Here is a 21,502-nt window from a genome sequence, read left to right as displayed (position 1 = left end):
CTTAAAAAAAAAAATGTAAATTTAATCATTTAATCAATATTTTGACACCACGCTCTTGCTAGCTAGCATATGCATGAAAAATATTAGACTAAAACAGGAAATTGATGTTTGGAAGAATAAAGCAAATAATATTGGGATGGAGGAAAAGGAAGGTGGTCTAGACGGGGTGTATTGGTCGAAACCGTTTAAATGTAACGGCTAGTGGGCTCTCACATCTCACGAGCTTTGGGCAAACGTAAAACAAACTCTGTTGCCCTCTTCCTCCCCTCCATTACTCGTCTTTTAGACTTTATTCTCTCAATCCCTTCACGTCACCACATACCTCAAGGCTCAAGCCGCTCCCTAACTTCCAAGCCAGCCACGTCTCCTCGTCTGTTGGGGTTTGCGATTTTTTTGTATTCTTTTATATTGTTTTAAAAAATTTTAAATATCCCACCAAAAAACAAAAACAAAAACCATAAAAAAAAAAAAAAAAAAAAAAAATGGGGTGACTCGGAAACCACTCTTAAGGACTAAGGATAGCTCCACAACCTCCCAAGTGGTTGGGGTGGCTTGGCCACTGCTAGAAGCCTAGAAGTGGTTCAGCCATCATCTCTGGCAATTTTTTTTTTTTTTTTTTTTTCACTTTTTAAAATTTTTATTAAAAGTATTTTTCAGTTGGGTTGAAAAAAAAGTAAAAGTTGCACCAAAAATAAATTCAAAAAAAAAAAAGAAAAAAAAGTAAGTTTAACATCATGGCTAATTTACACCCTGAAAAACTCTAAACAAATAAATATAACAATTTATGCAGAATTAGCAGATATTTATCAAAGCAAACAATCACCAAAATATAAACAATCACACACAAGGATTTTGGTGACGAAAAAGAAACCTTTTAAAAATCGATCTAAAAGTAAAATCTGTCTGAGACAGTCAAACCCAGTAAATCACTATCAAAAGATTATCCAGAGATTACAGACACTAGGAACACTTACAACCATTTGCAAGACTTTGGCTCTATAAGATCGACAAGCCTACAACTCGTCTTCTTGCTCACAATCTTCTTCAACGTGATTCTCCTTTATCGGACCCTTCCAATAGACTTCTCAATAAAGCTCAATGAAACTAATAATAATCCTCTAAGAGGAATAATCAGGCTCACACAGATTTTCTCTCTAAGTACAGCCTCTCACAAAACCTATGGTAGAATTTCGTTCATCTCTCTCTCTAAAAAGATGTATATATACCTCCAACAAAACCCTAGACCTAACACACTTAAAATCATGTTTTTGGGCCTAAAACTTACAAAGTGTCCGGACAGGGCCTTGCGGAGCAGAAACAGAGTTCCTGAAAATGCTGTCTGGACATGGGGAAGGCCTGTCCGGACAGGACATGCAATGGGTGAAACTGCATTCTGGAAATGATGTCCATCCTTGATCAACAGCTCTGATCGATGGGCGTTTGTAGTCCGATTGAGCTGAAATTTTGTATGGACATTCATGACACATGAATCTACATTAAGAACGGTGGAGATTGAATTCTGAGCGTTCTATATTAGTTTTTGATTCTGTGAACAGTGGTCTCTGTATTTTAGAACTGAATTAAGCCATCACAAGAATTAACACACCCCTTCTCCAATATTAAAGGTTTTTATGAATGGCTTAGCTAACCTTATGTGTATGGGATTAGTAGTCCCATGGGAATAGACTACTCCCAAGAATAGAATGTTTTTTGGTGATATATATATATATATATATATATATATATACTATATATCTATAGAGAGAGAGAGAGAGAAATATAGAAAGAATGAGAGAGAGTGAGAACGAAATTTAATCTCATAAGTGGGGTTTTTTGTGGCAATTTATACAATTAATTTAATGTCACATGAAAGGATTAGCTAAGCCACTCATTTTTTAGTGGCTTAGCTAACCCTATGTGTATGAGATTAGTAGTCCCATGGGAATAGACTACTCCCAAGAATAAAGTGCTACCAAACAAAACACTAGCTATACCTATTGTTAGCTAGGTCCAATCCAAAGGTCTATTCCGTAAACTAAACGGGGCCTAAAGGTTTTTATGAGTGGCTTAGTTAACCCTATGTGTATGGGATTAGTAGTCACATGGGAATAGACTACTCCCAAGAATAGAATGGTATTAAACAAATGACTAGCTATACCTAGTGTTAGCTAGGTCCAATCCAATAGTCTATTCCGTAAACCAAACGGGGCCTAAAGGTTTTTTTTTTTTTTTCCTTCTTTTCTTCTTCCTTAACTTGAGTTTTAGAGGATTTTTTTTAAAAAAAAAAAAAATTGTAGAAACAGACATTAGAAGCACAATTTTATTTCCTCTCCAGCAATTTATAAAGAAGAATTGCTAGCAAATATATGTTTTTGGTGATATATATATATATATATATATATATATATATATAGCAACTTATAATATAACGTGTAAGTTACTTCGGCTAGGAAAGCCCCCATTTGACAAACGGCTACTAAAAGCTTCTAGCTAGCTAGCTTGTCATGAAACTTTGATCTAGAGCCATGCCGAAGAAGCAAGAAATAAAGCTCAAAAAATGGCTATAACATTAGAGCTTCCCAGCTCATCTACCTCTAGCCCACATAGACCCTCGATCATCCAAACCTTTACATATCATATCATATATATATACCCAATATCAAGAGTTATACATAACAAGCTCTCTGTAGTGCCCTGAACCCTCACAAATTAACCAAAGCTGGTGGAGGGCTCTCTACGTACATCAACAATGGCATTCAATCATGCTGATCAGCTCTCTTTTGTTTTCGGCCTTCTTGGTATGCAGGCCAACTTTTCTTTTAGTTCATGAAATATAGTTATATACTCAATTAATGTTATTTTTTTATATTTTCTTTTTTGTTTCTCATTATATATATACAGGTACTATCGTCTCGTTTCTTGTATTTCTAGCCCCATTGTGAGTTCCCGATCTCTCCATGTATAATTTCAGCTTATAATGAAGCTCTCTCTCTCTCTCTCTATTATATATATATATATACTTTTTAATGATTTTTTTTTTGGCTTTATTTTTGCTATAGGCCAACCTTTTATAGGATATATAAGAAAAAATCAACAGAAGGCTTCGACTCGCTGCCTTATTCTGTAGCACTATTTAGTGCGACTTTAACCTTCTACTATGCCTTCCTGAAGACAAATGCACTTATGCTCATCATCATCAACTCCATTGGCTTTGCCATTGAATCCATATACCTCGTCGTCTACATGATATACACACCCGGGAGAGCTAAGGTACTCGTATTAATTAAATAATTAAATCTATCATCTTCTATCGTTTTTGGTATTTAAGTTGATATATAATATATCATCTCTTTCTCACTCTGCAGATTTATACAGCAAAGCTGCTTATCTTATTTAACATAGGGTTTCTGGGGTTGATCATACTTTCCACATCACTGATCATTCGAGAGAGTCATCTGAGGCTCACAGCTGTTGGATGGATTTGTGCCATATTTTCTGTTTGTGTTTATGCTGCTCCTCTTAGTGTCATGGTAATTAATTCTTACTCTATATATTTATATCCAAATTATTCACCATATATTTCAAGCATATATTTCTTTTTATTCTTCTTCTTGTTTTTTTTTTCCTTTTTTTTTTATTTTTTATTTTTTATTTTTTATCAGAAGCTGGTTATAACAACAAAGAGTGTGGAATTCATGCCATTGTCACTATCATTCTCTTTGACAATCTGTGCTATAATGTGGTTCTTCTATGGGCTACTGATAAAGGATTTCTTCGTAGCGGTAAAGTTTGTGATTCCGTCAAAGCTTTAAGAATATCACCAGCAATTCTAGTTATCTTAGCTACTCAGAACACACATTTTTCTATTTTATCTATTACCATTTTAATGCAAACTTCAACATATTATTTATTTCACTCTCTACTTTTTTTAAATATTATTTTTAATGCATTTTTTATTAGCGAAGGAGAGGGAGAAAGAGACAAACAGAAAAAAATAAAAAAATAATAATTCAATGTGCTACACTTTCACATATATATAAAGTTCACTGTAGCAAAAATTTTACTTTGAAGCATATGTTGGAGGGCAAAATAGCTCATAATAGATAAATCAAATGGAAAATTTCATAAAATCCTTCTGAACTTTCACTCGTTTTGACATTATCCCTCAAAGTTTAAAACTCTCAACTAAGAGTATCAAACTTTGAATTTAAGGAAAATTACACTTTACCTCCCAAAGTTTGGGACTATTTTTAATTCGACCTTCAATATTTCAATTTTTGCAATACACCCTCCCAAACTTCCAATTTTTTGCAATTCGACCAATGTTATCCCAAAATCTCCATATTGCTCCTAATTTTTTATTTTAAAAATAAATAAATAAATTCGGGGGTGCAAAAATGGCTAAATGCGAATTTTTTTAAAATTTTTTTTTATAAAAGATAAAAAAAATTAGGAAAAATATGGGATGTTTGGAATAGAATTGATCAAATTGCAAAAAATTGAAACCTTGGGGGGTAGATTGCAAAAATTGAAATTTTAGAGGTAGAATTGAAAATCGCCCCAAGCTTTGAGGGGGTAAAGTGTAATTTTCCCTTCAATTTATTTCAATCACCCTCGTCCAATAGAATTTTCCGTTAATTTTTGTCAAAATGCCCAAAATTTTGACAATATTTAACAACATATTTTAACAAAATATGGTAATCGAAAAAAAATTGAAAGTTCGATATCCTTAATTAAGAGTTTTTGAACTTTGAAAAATAGTTTCAAAATGTGTAAAAGTTCAAAATGGTTTTATTAAGTCTATATCTTGTGAACCATTTAAAGCATCTACTGGAGATGCCCTTTTTATCTTACCCTTGCTTAATTATAATAAGTCGATCTATAATTAATCTGCTTATTGTTTGTCTTTCAGACACCAAACATACTAGGTTTCACATTCGGAACAGCTCAGATGATATTATACATTATTTACAAGGATTCGAAGAGACAAGTGGTGTTGCCAGAATCTATGCCACAACAGGATGTGCCAAATGGGATCCAATTGAGCTTAACAGAGATGACAATGGAGACTGTTGAGCCAAGTGAATCCAATGTGTAAGCCGAGCCGTGAGGGGATACAAATTATACAAAGACTCCATATCATACATACTATATTTTCAATTATAGCATTTATGCATCAAAACTAATTAATAGAGCCTGCCCGCAACCACGTCAACTATGGTCGGATTAAATATCTTTGTACTATGTACTATGTACTATGTATGTGATGGAAACCTACAATTGAATAATAGAAATATATTGATAATGGTAACTTTTTTCCGAGTAGGAGACTACAATAACTCTTTTCGAATAGGAGAAAACGACAAATGAATTTAATTAGAATTGAAAACAAGTCACAAGTTCTTAATAACTCCTTATTAATCGTTACTTACCGAAAAAAACAAATCTAAAGAACTACTTCTACCAAAGGTAAAAGAATACAACTTGACTAATTAATTAAAAGACTACTACTACTGCACGTTACGTTAAAAGAATATAATAAGGTAAATAATTAAGGGGAACTGGGACTCCCACACTACTACGTACTGCACTACACGTCCTTGGACTTTGCTAGAGATTGTAATGCCCTCAAAACTAAACCGATTAATCATATATATATATATATATAAAAGTCAAATGACTCTCAGAAGTGCTTTAATATTGTGACATGTGGCATGAACTCTTTTTATTTTAATGCTAAACCAGTTTTTTAAAGCATAATTTGTGAACCGATTTTTTAAGAGTGGACTGTTTTTTACTTTAAAAACCGGTTCATTAAATTAGCGTAATTAATGGCATTTAATTATATTTGAAGAGTTTTCCATATATAAATTATTCAATAAATTAAATATTATTAATGTCAAAATCAAATAAGGAAACAAATAATACAAATCAAACTATGTATTATTATGTTTAATCACTTTAATATGTATATATATAACATAATATTATATGTTATAGTTGAATTATTATTATTATTATTATTATTATTATAGTTGAATTAGATGAACTAAATGATAGGATGTAGAAACAAAATAGAAAAAAATTTCATTGCATTATTTTTTAAAAAATATATAATTGTATATTAATTATTAATTGTATAGATTGTCGGATTTTTACTAAACATAATGATTAGATATTTATTTTTAATTTCATTGGCAAAAATAATCTTTATTAATATTTATATACATATGATTAGCATCTTACGAGCAATTATATATTTGACGTCCAAACCAAAGTGTAAAATCACAATGGGCATCTTGGGGCTTATTTTTGCATAGTGTCCATTAGTTTATAAAATCGTTAATTATTCGATATAACATGCTTTTTATTTGATATTTGCCCGAGGCCTTTTTGCCTATGAGATTTTTTGTTTATTTGTATGATTTACCTGGATTTTCAGATATTGTTTTCAAGTACTTTTTATTATTATTATTATTATTATTATTTATGATTTTGAAAGCAAAAGAAGGCAAAAATTTATTTGATTATTATACAAAAAATAACTTCGAAACACCTAAGAAATAATTAAGATTAAATATAATGTGGGATGATTATTTTTGAGGAAAATAGTGGTTTCATTACTTAAGAGGAGCCTTGCTCAGTGTTTACAAAATCCCTAATGCAACTTGGGAAGTCAGTAGTCCATAGAATCTCCTGATTACATCGTAAAGCCAACTGTGCTAGCGTATGGGCTACCCCATTGCCAGAACGAGAAACATGCTAGACTTTCCAATCCATGCAAGAGCTCAGTCTCTGTTTGGCTACCAGCAAGATATTACCAAAACTACCCAACCAGATTCCATCATTCTTCAATACATTCACTATCTACAGTGCATCACCTTCAAGTACAATTCTCTGTAATCCCAGCTGATGACTGAGTTCCACGGCTCTCCAAGCTGCACAAGCCTCCGCCGTCGTTGGGTCCATGATGAAGTCCTTTGTCGCACACTAGGCAGCCAGTACCACACCCCCATGGTCCCTGATTGCAACCCCCACGCCCATTCTCATCTACACCACATCTAGTAAGGCATCCCAGTTGACTTTGAAATATCCCTCCATTAATTTCTGCCACCTTACTTGTGGTTGTCTGAGCGTTGGAGGCCTCCCACCTAAATTGCAACCAACTTCGCTCTTCTCAAATGCCTCTAACTGCTCCTGTGACTGTCAATAAACCACAGCCGGTGGTGTCAAGGGACCCCCAAATACATACTTGTTGCGCCGAAGCCACAAATTACGAGCAATTGTCGCAAAGAGTTGTACTTCAGTTGGTTCCAATTTTTCCGTGAGATTGATGAAAATATTAGTGAAATCCTTCTCGGTGCCGCTACTTTTATGGATTCTTTTCGAGCTTTCAAGCCAAACATCCTTTGCTTGACCACACTCCCACAAGATGTGTCCCACACTTTCACCTTCCAGCTGATATATAGGGCAAAGTGGATTAGCGACAATTGAACATTGGTGAAGACTCGCTTTGGTCGCAAGAACATTTCGACAAGCCTTTCAGAGAAAAAGTTTGATAACTGGTGGTCCCCTTACTTTCCAAACAATTTTCCACATCGAAGACATCTTCTCCGCAGAAAAGCAGGATCCCCTTCCCCGCTCCACAATGGATCTTGCTAGATAATATGCACTACGGACTGAAAAGAAGCCATTCTTCGTTTCCTTCCATATCAGACGGTCTGGTTGACTGCCAAGGTAGATGGCCAAATTGCAGATTCTCCGAGCTTCCTCTTCGTTGAATAGATCACGGATCAACGAGCAGTTCCACCAAAGGGAGTGTGGGTCGAAGAGGTCACTAACCGTAGCATCCTTGTGTAGCCCACTGACAGAGGTCTGGATAGAGCAAGTGTGAGGGCTAGGTATCCACCTATCCCCCCATATTTTAATAAATCTCACATTCCCCACCCTCCACATTAATCCCTCCCCAAGTAGAGTCTTTGACTTCCAGATATTTCGCCAAGCGTAGGATGGCCTATGACCCAATTTCGAATCCAACAAAGACCCCCCTCGGTAATATTTTTCCTGAAAGATTCTGCCCACAAGTGATTGAGGGTACTGTTGGAGTCTCCACCCTTTTTTTGCAAAGAGTGCAGTATTAAAATCCTCCAAATTTCTGAAGCCTAATCCTCCTTTCGCCTTTGCCATACTCATCTTTTCCCAACTAAGCCATGCGGTTCGGGTGAGGGTTTCCTTATGTCCCCACCAAAACCTCACCATCTTCGAGTTAATTCTTGAACATAAAGCCTTTGGTCGTTGAAAAACACTCAAGTGTAAGTAGGGATTGCCTGGATCACAGCCTTCAGTAGTACATCCTTCCCCGCCTGAGATAAGAACCTCTCATTCCAACCATTAAGCCTATCCTAGATACGTTCTTGGATTTTTTGGAAAGAGCGTGTCCTAGCTCAATCCACAAGGGCGGGCGAACCCAGGTATTTCTCATAACAAGATGACGAACCCACGCCTGAAACTGCAAGTAAATGTTCCCGGGTGCCGGCCTTCATGTTTTTGCTAAAGAAGATGGAGGTTTTTTCCATATTAATTTTCTGGCCTGAAGCTTCCTCATAAACCTTCAGTAACTTTTGTGTCTTCATCCATTCCGATAGATTAGCCCTGCAAAAGACTAAACTGTCGTCTGCAAAAAATAAATGGTTGATTTTCGTACCTCCCCGGGATATAGGAATTTCCAACAACTCATTGTGAAGTTCAGCTTGCATAAACAGGTTACTAAGGCCTTCTGCACAAATAATGAAAAGATAGAGGGATAGAGGGTCCCCTTGTCTTATACCACGGGTTGGAACAATATGACCCTGGGGTTGCCCGTTAACCAGGATGGAGTATGAGACAGTTGTTACGCAGGACATAATTAAGTGAACCCATCTCTTAGAAAAACCCAACATCTGCATAATCCCCTCCAGGAAAGGCCACTCTTCTCTGTCATAAGCCTTTGACATGTCCAGCTTGATGGCCATGTATCCTTTCTGACCTCCCAACCGACAATTCATGGTGTGTAAAGCCTCAAAGGCCACCAATAAATTATCAGTAATCAACTGCCCAGGAACGAATGCACTTTGTGTAGGGGAGATAATGTGAGGCAGAATTTTCTTTAAGCGATTAGCCAACACTTTTACACTCAGCTTGTACACCACATTACAAAGACTTATCGGACAGTAATCCATCACAGACGATGGTGATTTTTTTCTTAGGGACAAGGGGTATAAAAGTGTTCTTAGTAGCAGGGTCTAAAAAGCCATTATTTAAAAAAATCAAGTACAGCTACGCATACCTCACGCCCCACAATGGGCCACGAGTTTTGGTAGAATCCCACAGCAAATCCATCCGGCCCGGGTGATTTTAGAGGATGCATGTGTTTTAAAGTTGTCTCCACTTCCCCTGCTAGAAAAGAAGCTAAAAAGCTTGCATTCATCTCAGCAGTAACCCGCCTCTCCAATCCTTCCAAACATTCAGCCAAATTGCTCACACCACCCGACATGAATAAGTGTTGGTAGTAATTAGTAAAAGCCGAATGGATTTTTGCCTCATATGTCCATTTTTTGCCATCTTAATCTATAATACTATCAATCCAGTTATGTCGCCTTCAATGAGAAGCCCATGCATGAAAAAAAAAAAAAGGGGTATTACGGTCACCATTTTAATACCATAATTGTTTTGCTCGCTGCTGCCATTTAAGGTCTTCTTTCTAAGGCCTTCTCAAGCTTACCCTGAAGCTCCTTAATTTCTCCCCTGTTCTGGTGTGACTCATGCCTTTGTAGTGCTTCTAGATGGGCAGTAAGCTGTTTGATAACCTCCCCATGTGCTTGTTTCCTGTTGTGCAAATTTATTTAACTCGCAAGTGTACGAATCAATTGTAGTTTAATGGATTGCAAGTGCGAGGTCGATCCCACAGAGAATTGTATTTTTAAAAGAGCAATTTATATCTAAACTAATTAAATCCTAATCTAGTTCCAAAAGGGTTTTGATTTTTGGGTTTTGAAAATTAAAGGATAAACATAAACTAAATAAAATAAGTAAATCTAAGGATAAAGGTACTAAGGTTTGGGAATTCACACTCACCAAATCATAACAACATATTTTATGTTCATCAATATTAATCCGAAGTTCTCACAAATTAAATCATAGATATGTTTTACTATGCTTCAAAGAATTAATCAAAATCATCCAATGTATCCATTCATTGACCAAATCACAAAAGGAATCCAAATTCAATTGAAACACTAGATGTATCCGTAGAACAAATCACAAGGGATATCCAATTTTTATGAGTTAAAAGCCAAGCAATCAATCATATGAAATTATCTCAAATCATCACATGTATCCTTGAATCACAAGAGATATCCAAGAATCACTCCATACAATTGATTAAAAGTAAAACAATTGAAATATAAAACCCAATAAAATCAGAATAATAAAAACTTACATAAAAGTGATGTTGTTCTTCATCGGTGAGGCTTCATCCCAACCCTTAGTTGGGAATTTAGCTCCACATAAAAATAAAATCTAAACCTAAACCTAAACCTAAAGAAAAACTAAACAAAAGAATTTTGCACTCTGGGATTGTATCTTTTTTGAATGCAAAGAAGTCTATTTATAGGCTTAGGAAAGTCCTAGAAGCCCAAGTAAACCTAGATAATTCGGAGGTCTGTCTCCCAGTTAAAATAGAAGTCTGAAATCGGAATAGGATTCGTCCAGATTTTTGTCCTTTAATTGCGGGGCGATTTTGGCATAGAAACTGTCAGAATTACGAAAATCCTATTTCACAACAAATTGTAGTATTTTGAGCTAGCTTTCTAATACCGTTGAAATCACTTCAATCCGATATTTGAGCGAAGAGTTATGGTCAAAATACTAAGATATGTGCAGAATTTGAATCCGATCCAAAATCTTATTCAATCTGAACTTGAATCTGATTTAACCTTTTCTTGGATTTGGTTAGACTTAACCACACAATCTAGGTCTTCTCAAAGTATGCTTTCTTCCAAATTTTGCATTTTTCCCTTTAAAGTTGCAGTTTTTCTTCAATGACCTACAAAACACTAAATACACAAAACTAACACAAAATATTAAATAACGACACAGCTAAATGATTAACTAATGTAAATAAAGGGGTCCAAATATGCAATATTTGGCACTTATCATTTCCCCCTACTCCACCTGGCCAAAACTGTACAACAATTACCCAGCTTCTCCCGAATGTCACCCAGGCCGCAGACTGTGTTAACATCAGCCCTTCAGGCCTCTCCTATCACCTCTTAGTAATCCTCTTCCAAGACTCAGTTAACTTCAAACTGGAAACCACGTGAAGTTCGCCGTTGCATGGAGGACCCGAGAATAGTGAGCAGCGGCTTGTGGTCGGAAGTGCGAGCAACCAACACTCGAACGACCACTTCACGATACATATTACACCACTCTTGGTTGGCCAACACACGATCGAGCCTTTCCTTGGTGAAATTAGCATCTTCTCTTTTGTTATTCTAGGAGAACCGAGAGCCCCTATACCCCAGGTCATTGAAGCCACATTTCACTATAACGTCTCTGAATTTTTCCATTTGGCTCTCACGACGCAAGGAGGCTCCTCATTTTTCAGCTTGGCCTACTATCTCATTGAAGTCGCCCATGCAAACCCAAGGACCCGAAAAGGTATTATTCAGATATTTGAGCAGATTCCATCCCTCATCTCTTTTACCAGGTTTAGGGTGCCCATAAAAACCAGTTAAAAACCAGTTGCCCTCTCGGGATACAACCTCCGCATGTATGTGCTGTTGGGAAAAAAAATTTATATAGAGATCATTGGTGTCATTCCATAGGAGAGCCAACCCCCCACTCCTACCAACAGGGTCAACAACAAATAAACTTGTGTTCCCCAACTTCACACGTATTCTATCCATTTTAATTTAACACTCTTTGTCTCAATAAGAAACAAAAAGGTGGGTCTCTTATCCTTTACCAAATGGTAAAGGTCCCGAACTGCCGAGGGATGCCCCAGCCCCCGACAATTCCAGCTTAGGAGAATCATTTGATCTGGCGGGGCTGCCCAGCAGCCTCTGCCAAAACGTTGGAACTAGAATCCCATGACAAACGTCCCTTCTTTGTACCTTCCCCCAGAAAAGACTCCAAGCTGGTTTGTGAGAACTTACGCTTGTTTACTTCTTGGGAGTTCACGATCTCCTCAGGAAAATTTTCACCCCTAGCTTCCCGTTTCCATGTCAACACATTAGTGCTCTCATTTTTTCCTTCCATCGGTGAGAGACTAGACAGAGACTTCCCCGGTGGTTTTTTCCTTGCACCCTCTGGGTTCAGCCCATCAGGGTTGAGCTTTGTTTTTTCTGGGCCTCCACGAACCCTGTTGGGCCCCTTTCAGGTCCCCCCAGTTCCTTTCTTTGGCCCCCCTTGAAGATCTGCCCCCCTGTCTGCAATTAAATTCTCCCAACGCGTTTCCTTTCCCCTGCCAGTTGGCTTATTTAAATTTTTTTCCTCATCTGTAGAACACTCCTTATGGAAAGTGTTTGATTCCTCACTACTGTCCTCCGAGATTTTTGCACTGGAATGCCAAGGGTTCCCCGTATCTCCGCCATATTCCATATCTAGCTTCGGGGGAGGGAAACGTTCGCCGTCAGAAGACTTCTCCACCGATGGCTGCGGTGTACTTTAACTAGGGCCGAAATCAACATGCCCCTGTTCCGGTTTCTGCCCACCCTCATTAGCCCTTAGCCATGGTCCCCACCGCTTTCCTCCCTCCAATGTAGCTAGACACATACTCCTATTGCCCACGCACCCCTTGTTCCCATGGAGAACACATCCACAATGGTAACAGAAAGTAGAGAGTTTTTCATACTTGAAATGGACCCAAATTGACTTTCCCCCCCAAATAGAGCGCTCTCCCACGGTCGAGGGGTTGTATCAGATTGATGTTAAAGCGTATACGGAGGTAGCGTCCCCAACCTATGCCGTCCCCCTCCACATCAATATCCTCTAGCACACCGAGTGACTCACCAATTTTTGCACCCACATGCTTCATCATGCACACCAATGGCATTTCATGAATCTGTACCTAAAACACCAAAGAGTTGAAAGCTAGTTAAGCAGGTGGGATACTCCCATCAAACTCTCGGATTACCCAGATTTGACGATCAAACGACCATGATTGACCTTCCAATACTCTACGTTTGTCTTCCCCATCGGAAAACTCAAATAACCAGAGATTGTCCTTAAGCTCTCTGAACGTCACCCTCCCAACTGCCCTCCACAACCTTGACAATACTGTTTTGAAGGCATCTTTTTTGTCTTTCTTTTCCATCCAGTACTTACTGATCAAACAGTGGTCTCCATGTTGGACAAAGTCTGCCACATCTTCCTCTGTGATCATAATACCCTGCTTCTCCCCGTCAGTCATCAGGTTTTGCCCAAATGGATTCTCCACCCCATCTACCTTCGCATAACCGTCCTTCCTACTTGTGGCCATTATCCAAAAACTCCTAGTCCCGAAACCAGAGAGGAGACGTTCTCTCAAAGCACCAATTTCCTCTTGGTAGACCTAGAGGTGAAACCTAGCAGAGGATGACATGTGTTACGTACAAAACAAAATATTGTTTTTGTAAATCATTGATTGTAATTAATTGTAGTCAAATCAAATCGAATTTGAATATGATTTGATTTGATCTCGCATACTGTTTTGAATTCTCTCAACTTTTCTATAAATAAAAACCACTATATAATGTGGGATGATAATTTGATTTCATTGTTGACGGAAAGATTTTTTATTATTTTGCTATTTACTTTTTTTAAGGCTCACAATTATATGGGTTTTATAATTTGTATGAAATATAATAAGTATAATACTAATAATATTAATTATTCTTACTAACCTTTCTATTAATGCTTTGATAATCACAATCCAAGTTTTCTTTTCGCTATTTTTTTTTTCTTTACATTTTTCATTTGAAACTATACATATGGAAACAAAGATTTCAACATGTTCTAATTTATATGGATTAAACTAGTTAAAGTTAAAGCCCTTATGATATATAGTAAAATTGTATGCGACTTAAATATTTATACAATGTTCTGTGTATGATTGTGTGTCATTATAGTGAGTAATATATTAGTGTATAACCTTTAGTATGTTTTTTTATTTACAAGGGCATGATAATTTTTTTTTTTTTTTTTTTAACAACCTATGATGAAAAGTTCGATAGAAATGTGTTTAAATTTTGAAATTAAACTATAACAAAGAATCTTGCGCATATTTTTTTCTACAACCAAAGTACTTTTTCAAATGTTCATAACTTTGAGTTTTATTTGTATTGAAATCTAATACGTATTACACCAATAATATTAGAGATTCTTTCTAATTTTATATTAATGGTTTGATTAAGCAAAATTCAAGTTTTCCTCTTGCAATTATCAAAAGTAAATTCCATAATACTTATTTAAAGTATGATTATAATATTTTTAAATTTTATAATTAAATTGTAATGAAGAATCTCGCGCAATGTACGGGTTATAAGCTAGTTTAATTAATCTTGGAAGAGCACTTGCAACATCCCCAAAACCAATTAATTGGTATTTGGTTGGAAGTATCGCCTATAAAACAAAACAAAGTAAAAATTTCCGGAAATAGAATCGCATAATTTGAGATTAATATAATTGTAATTATCCATTGAAGGCATTATGTATCATCAATTATAGGCCTGTAAATGAGCCGAGCCGGTCCGAGCTTTGGCAAACTCGGACCAGCTCATTGAAATAGACCTAGAATCGAGCCGATCTCGAGCTCGAGCCGAGCTTGTAAACCCCGGCTCAAGACCGACTCGTTAGGGTATTTGACACGCTCGGGATCGCACTCGGGATCGGTAATGGGAATATGCGAGCCGAGTCGAGCCCTCGATTAGCTCGACTCGGCTCGAGCTCGAGATAGAGACATAAATTTGATGATGGCGAAATCGAGCCCGAGCCTGAACTCGAGCTCGTTTAGAAAGCCTTTTGAGCCTTAAACGGGTAGCTCGGCCCGTTTAAGGCTCGTTACTACAATTAAGAATTGTATTAAAACACATTTACAGTTCCAAAATTTTCTAAGTTAATTCCAACTGCCAATTACAAATCAGGTAATTCCAAAATGCCAATTACAAATTAGGTAAGATTCACTATAACAACTTAACAAGTTATATCCAAGACAAATTGTCAAATAGTACCAATGCAAAATTCAGGACAAATATAACTTACAAATTACAATAGCATTAAAGCAGAAATTAAAAACACCTAAAATTACAAGCTTAGACAATTATATTAGGGCCTTACAAATCAAGCAACTTCAAATTGAAGAAAACCAATTAATCTACAAATAGAAGAATTACAAATCAAATTGAAAAAATTATAAATGACTGAAATGAGTCAAATGACCAAAAGCAAAAATTCATCTAAAGAGACTACTCTTCATCCTGGCCACCAACTATCCACACCAGTCCATTGTCCACACTGCATTCAATGAAGAAAAAAAATGTGTTAGATGTTTTTAACTCCCTTGCAAGATGTCAAGGGAGTTTTATCACTTAAGATTGGAGTAATTAGTAAGTATTCAAAACTGAGATGAGTAAATGCACATAAAAATTAAACAATGGAAAATGAGGATATCAGGAAACAGTATGTGTGATGTGTTCCACTTGCAGTTGACACTGACCAGCCTGGCCGTGACCCACACCCACACTGCAATCCATGTAAAATAGTACCAATGTAAAATTCAGGACAAATATAACTTACAAATTACAATAGCATTAAAGCAGAAATTAAAAACACCTAAAATTACAAGCTTAGACAATTATATTAGGGCCTTACAAATCTAGCAACTTAAAATTGAAGAAAACAAGTAATCTCAACAGATAGCAGCAGCATAAAATAAATTAGATATTGAGTCACAAGACACAAACATATAGCAAAGCAGTAACATAAACCAGTGCATCAGGTAATTTTCCAAGTTAATTCCAACTGCCAATTACAAATCAGGTAAGATTCACTATAAGTCTATAACAAGTTATATCCAAGACAAATTGTCAACTAGTACCAATGTAAAATTCAGGACAAATATAACTTACAAATTACAATAGCATTAAAGCAGAAATTAAAAACACCTAAAATTACAAGCTTAGACAATTATATTCGGGGCTTACAAATCAAACAACTTCAAATTGAAAAAAAACAAGTAATCTCAACAGATAGCAGCAGCATAAAACAAATTAGAAATTGAGTCACAAGCCACAAACATATAGCAGAAGCAGTAACATAAACCAGTGCATCAGGTAATTTTCCAAGTTAATTCCAACTGCCAATTACAAATCAGGTAATTCCAAATGCCAATTACAAATCAGGTAAGATTCACTAGTAAATCTATAACAAGTTATCCAAGACAAATTGTCAAATAGCACCAATGTAAAATTCAGGACAAATATAACTTACAAATTACAATAGCATTAAAGCAGAAATTAAAAACACCTAAAATTACAAGCTTAGACAATTATATTAGGGCCTTACAAATCAAACTTCAAATTGAAAAAAACAAGTAATCTCAACAGATAGCAGCAGCATAAAACAAATTAGAAATTGAGTCACAAGTGACAAGCCACAACTAATCTCAACAGATAGCAACCACAGAATCATAAACAGAAATAAACAGAAATATTTCAACTAATTTTTCTGTTTATTTCTGTTTAGGGCCTTATAAACGAGTACATCACAACTATTCTCAACAGATAGCAACCACAGAATCATAAGCATAATTGCATAATTGCATAAACCAGTGTATGATGTCTATCCAACTAATCACAACTCAGTAGCATAAAGAAATAAATATGATATTTATAAGCACATTTTTTAGATATTTTCAGGTATATAAAATGCAACAACTTAAAAATACCAAACTAGTAGTAGTAACAATCATATGAAAATGTGGCAGCTTTTAACGAAGTTTCTTAAAAGCGGAGACAAGGAGCCAATGAATGAATAATCACTGCAAACACAAACAAACCAAAAATATTGTTAGCAAATTTTTACTCCCTTGCATCTAGTTAGTCAAAGACACAAAGTCTTTGACCTTTAATAAACGAGTCAAGGGAGGTCCAAATAATCAAATTTTCAAATAAAATTTTTGCTGCAAAATGAAAACAATTAAATGAACAAAGAAGAAAGATATTACCTCAACATGCTCAAATGATCAAGAGAGTTTCCAACAAAAGTACAATATGGCACATTGGCACTTAAACATTTCAAAATAAAACATAGTTAACAAAATACAGACTTAATAAGCAAAGGGAGACCGAATCCAAACATTTCAAAATAAAACATAGTTATCAAAATACAGACTTAATAAGCAAATGGAGACTGAAACCAAAAATGAAGTGTTCAAATTACAGACTTAAAGAAGTAAAGGACTGGAATAGATTGTAAATTGTAATAGTAATACACTCCCTGTCTGAAATTCTGCATCACATCACATTCAGGTAGTTGAAGTTGTAGTTGTAGGCAACTCCACTTCAACCAATTTCTACAAAAACAAACACAAATTTAATATGGCGAATTCATACATAAATAAAATTTAGTAAAACTCTAAATAGTCTAAATACATAAATTGGAAACAAAACTTACATCACTAGCAGATTTTCTCTTGATGCCATGAAGTGCTCTCACCCAATCTGAACCACATAAGAGCATCTGAACAGTGTCAGGGGATAATGATGCTCTATGAGGTTCAATAACCCTACCACCAGCACTGAAGGAGGATTCAGAAGCAACTGTACTTATGGGAACAGCCAAGATATCCTTTGCCATTCTAGACAATATACGGTACTTCAAGGCATTACATTTCCACCATGCCAAAGCATCAAAATTTGTTTCCATATATACTCCATTCTCATTCCTACCACAAATGTAAACATCCTCTTCAAGATAAACATCCAAATCTGTTTTAATGGGCCGGATGATGTCACTACTTCTTATATGGTCAGCAAACCTTGATCGACCTTCAGAAATTTGGGACACCACATCTCCAACAATTGCACTTGAGGAAGAACAAGAAGGAACATTTACTTGGGCAAGTTGGGCAGTTTCTTGCAATATACAAGCCGTATGGGCAGAAACATACGCCTCAAATAACTCTTTCAGAACTGCCAACACATTTTTAATGTGACTACAAGCTTCGGTCAAAGGATAGATGATAGGGAAACAAAAATTGATCAACTTCATCTTGTATCTAGGATCCAAGACAGCAGCAATGGACATCAACAAATTGCTATCACCCCAATACTTATCAAATTTGTCAATCATCCTACTTGCCATTGACCTCATGTACTCATTCCTATCATCACACTTGATCATCAAAACTTCTTTCATCCTCCAAACCTCAAGTAAATACAGATTTGCAGTAGGGTACTCACTACCAGAAACAACATTGGTTACATCATTGAAAACTGACAAAACCTGGTTCACATTACCCACCATTTCCCACTGTTCTGGAGTTACAACCCACTGAAATGCTTGCTCAACTCTATGGTACCTAGGGAACACTTCTTTAAACTTAATTGCAGTGTCCAACATCAAATAGGTGCTGTTCCAACGTGTCGGGACATCTAAAATCAGCTTCTTACAGGGTAAATGCAATCTCTTTGCTATCTCACTAAACACATTCAACCTACTTTCAGACGCCACAATATATTTTATCCCCTGCCTAACATCATCTATAATACCCCTAATTTCAGCAAGCCCAGATTGCACCAACAAGTTTGTAATGTGTGCACAACACCTAACATGAAACAACCTACCCCCAACCAACAAAGCATTCTTCAACTCAAAATCATCTTTTATAATTCTAATTGCAGAATCATTAGCTGAAGCATTATCAACAGTAATGGTATGAATTTTATCCTCTATCCCCCAATCAGAAAAACAATCCCTTAATGCATCAGCAATCACAACACCAGAATGTGGAGGAGGTACATTGCAAAAATTTAAAATTCTTTTTTGGAGGCACCAAGTTGAATCCACAAAATGGCAAGTCACCACCATATATGACACTCTTTGACAAGAGGTCCACATATCGGTGGTGATGTTCACCTTGTCAACCAATTTCAAAAGTGTTCTCAGCTTCCTTTTTTCATTTTGGTAAGTGGTAATGCAATCATTCCTAACGGTTGCACGGCTTATTTTTTTCCAGTGGGGTGTGCAGGCCCTCATGAACTTATTAAAAAGTTCATGCTCCATCATATTAAAAGGGTACTCGTGAAGTAGCACCATATGAGAAGCAAGTTCCCTAACCCTACTCTCTTTGTAACTAAAACTTGTCAAACTTCCCACAACATCATTCTCACTGCTAGGCTCAAATGACAAAGTACTTTGCTTTTTTGAACTACTAAACTCAACATATCTTACACATGAAGTCAAATGCCTATTTAGGGTTGAGGTAGTACTAGATTTTCCAACAGCAAACAATCTCTTACACCAATTGCATTGTGATTTTTTAACCCCCCCTATTGTAACTGAAACAAAGTCATTCCAAATTTTGGAAGTCTTTTGCCTTTCCCTCTTTTGATATTGTCCATTCTCACTCAGGCCACTTCCATCCCCATCCCCATCCCCAGCCCCTTGGCCCCCATCCCCAGCCGCAGTCGCAGCCGCAGCCCCAGCCCCATCACCAGCCCCATCACCAACAACAGCAGGACAACCAGTGTTAACAGGTTGGCTTGGGTTATTTTCAGTGCTACCAGACTCAACAGAAACAGGTGTAGGGATCACAGTACGTGTATCATCAAGTACATCAACTTCAATACCTTCCAATTCCATAGACTGACTCGTAATCTCGATAACTGTTAATTAAAAAATTTAATTGATGAGCAACTTCAACCTTTCTAGTTTCTATGTTCAAATTTCAAAGATGGCAAAATTTTACACACAAATAATTCATAGTTGTTCTAACCCTAAACAGAAGACAGGAAAATAATTCAAAGTTGTTCAAACCCTAAACAGAAAACAGAAAAAATAAGTTGAAATAGTTGTTCTAACTTCTAAGTTCTAACCCTAAACAGAAAACATAATGCATTTGTATCCATAGTTGTTCAAACCCTAAACAGAAAACAGAAAAGATAAGTTGGAAATAGTTGTTCTAACCCCAAACAGAAAACACAATGCATTTGTATCCATAGTTGTTCAAACCATAAACAGAAAACAGAAAAAAATAAGTTGAAATAGTTGTTCTAACCCTAAACAGAAGACAGGAAAATAATTCAAAGTTGTTCAAACCCTAAACAGAAAACAGAAAAAATAAGTTGAAATAGTTGTTCTAACTTCTAAGTTCTAACCCTAAACAGAAAACAGAATGCATTTGTATCCATAGTTGTTCAAACCCTAAACAGAAAACAGAAAAGATAAGTTGGAAATAGTTGTTCTAACCCTAAACAGAAGACAGGAAAATAATTCAAAGTTGTTCAAACCCTAAACAGAAAACAGAAAAAATAAGTTGAAATAGTTGTTCTAACCCTAAACAGAAAACATAATGCATTTGTATCCATAGTTGTTCAAACCCTAAACAGAAAACAGAATGCATTTGTATCCATAGTTGTTCAAACCCTAAACAGAAAACAGAAAAAATAAGTTGAAATAGTTGTTCTAACTTCTAAGTTCTAACCCTAAACAGAAAACAGAATGCATTTGTATCCATAGTTGTTCAAACCCTAAACAGAAAACAGAAAAGATAAGTTGAAAATAGTTGTTCTAACCCTAAACAGAAAACACAATGCATTTGTATCCATAGTTTTTCAAACCATAAACAGAAAACAGAAAAATTTAACATAGCAAGTTTTTTTAAAAACCTCACGGCTCAAGCAATTTCCAAAATCCAATTCGGATTGTAACTTGCAAATTCGATAGACCTTCCTCCCTGAAATTAAGATATTAGAAACATTAGTTTACCAAATACCAAATTTTGAAACAGCCAAAACATAATAAACGGAATAAAAAAAAAAAAAACTTGCCAAAATTTAAATAGTTAGGAACTAGGGTTCAGGAGAAAAACATAAGTTACATAACTTAAATGCAGAACTGCAGAAGTCTGAAGAGACTAAGAGAGGCTCTTCAGATTCTCAGAAGTCAGAACTTTTTCTCTTGTTAGCACTTAGCAAGAAGCCAGAGCAAACAAGTTCAAACTTATTCAACTGAACAACCAGAGTGACTTGCATGCATCATAGGTTCATATCGGAGTATAAAAGGGCGATTGGGGGGGGGGGGTTGCCGGGTTGGGACTTGGGAATGAATAAAAAAATAAACCTATGATGACAGAAAGCCCAATACTCAATTGCCATTTCTGTCACAGTCAGATCAAGAGCCATCATGTTTGTCTATGCCGTCGGTATGAGCTAGGGCTTGGAGAAGATAACCTGAAAAATTGAAAATGTCACCAAACAGTTGA

At 36.1% G+C, this 21,502-nt stretch overlaps 2 protein-coding genes across 2 annotated transcripts; one reads left to right on the top strand and one right to left on the bottom strand.

Moving 5' to 3' along the window:
• Window positions 1-2,749: 2,749 nt before the first annotated feature.
• On the top strand, window positions 2,750-5,269 carry LOC132169093 (bidirectional sugar transporter SWEET14-like). Its single transcript, XM_059580178.1, has 6 exons — window positions 2,750-2,798; window positions 2,902-2,938; window positions 3,060-3,270; window positions 3,366-3,530; window positions 3,663-3,782; window positions 4,913-5,269. Exons 1-6 carry the CDS (start codon window positions 2,750-2,752, stop codon window positions 5,096-5,098), a joined length of 768 nt encoding a protein of 255 aa, XP_059436161.1. The 3' UTR covers window positions 5,099-5,269.
• Window positions 5,270-17,542: 12,273 nt separating this feature from the next.
• LOC132169092 (zinc finger BED domain-containing protein RICESLEEPER 2-like) lies at window positions 17,543-19,881 on the bottom strand. The gene is made up of 2 exons (XM_059580177.1): window positions 17,692-19,881; window positions 17,543-17,590 (listed from the first exon to the last, which is right to left on the bottom strand). The coding sequence occupies exons 1-2, from the start codon at window positions 19,879-19,881 to the stop codon at window positions 17,543-17,545; spliced, it is 2,238 nt and encodes a 745-aa protein (XP_059436160.1).
• Window positions 19,882-21,502: the final 1,621 nt, after the last annotated feature.

This window comes from Corylus avellana, chromosome ca2 (assembly GCF_901000735.1).
Source record: "Corylus avellana chromosome ca2, CavTom2PMs-1.0".
In the NCBI taxonomy this organism is placed as follows: Eukaryota; Viridiplantae; Streptophyta; class Magnoliopsida; order Fagales; family Betulaceae; genus Corylus; species Corylus avellana.
This window is presented reverse-complemented; position numbering and strand designations above follow the sequence as displayed.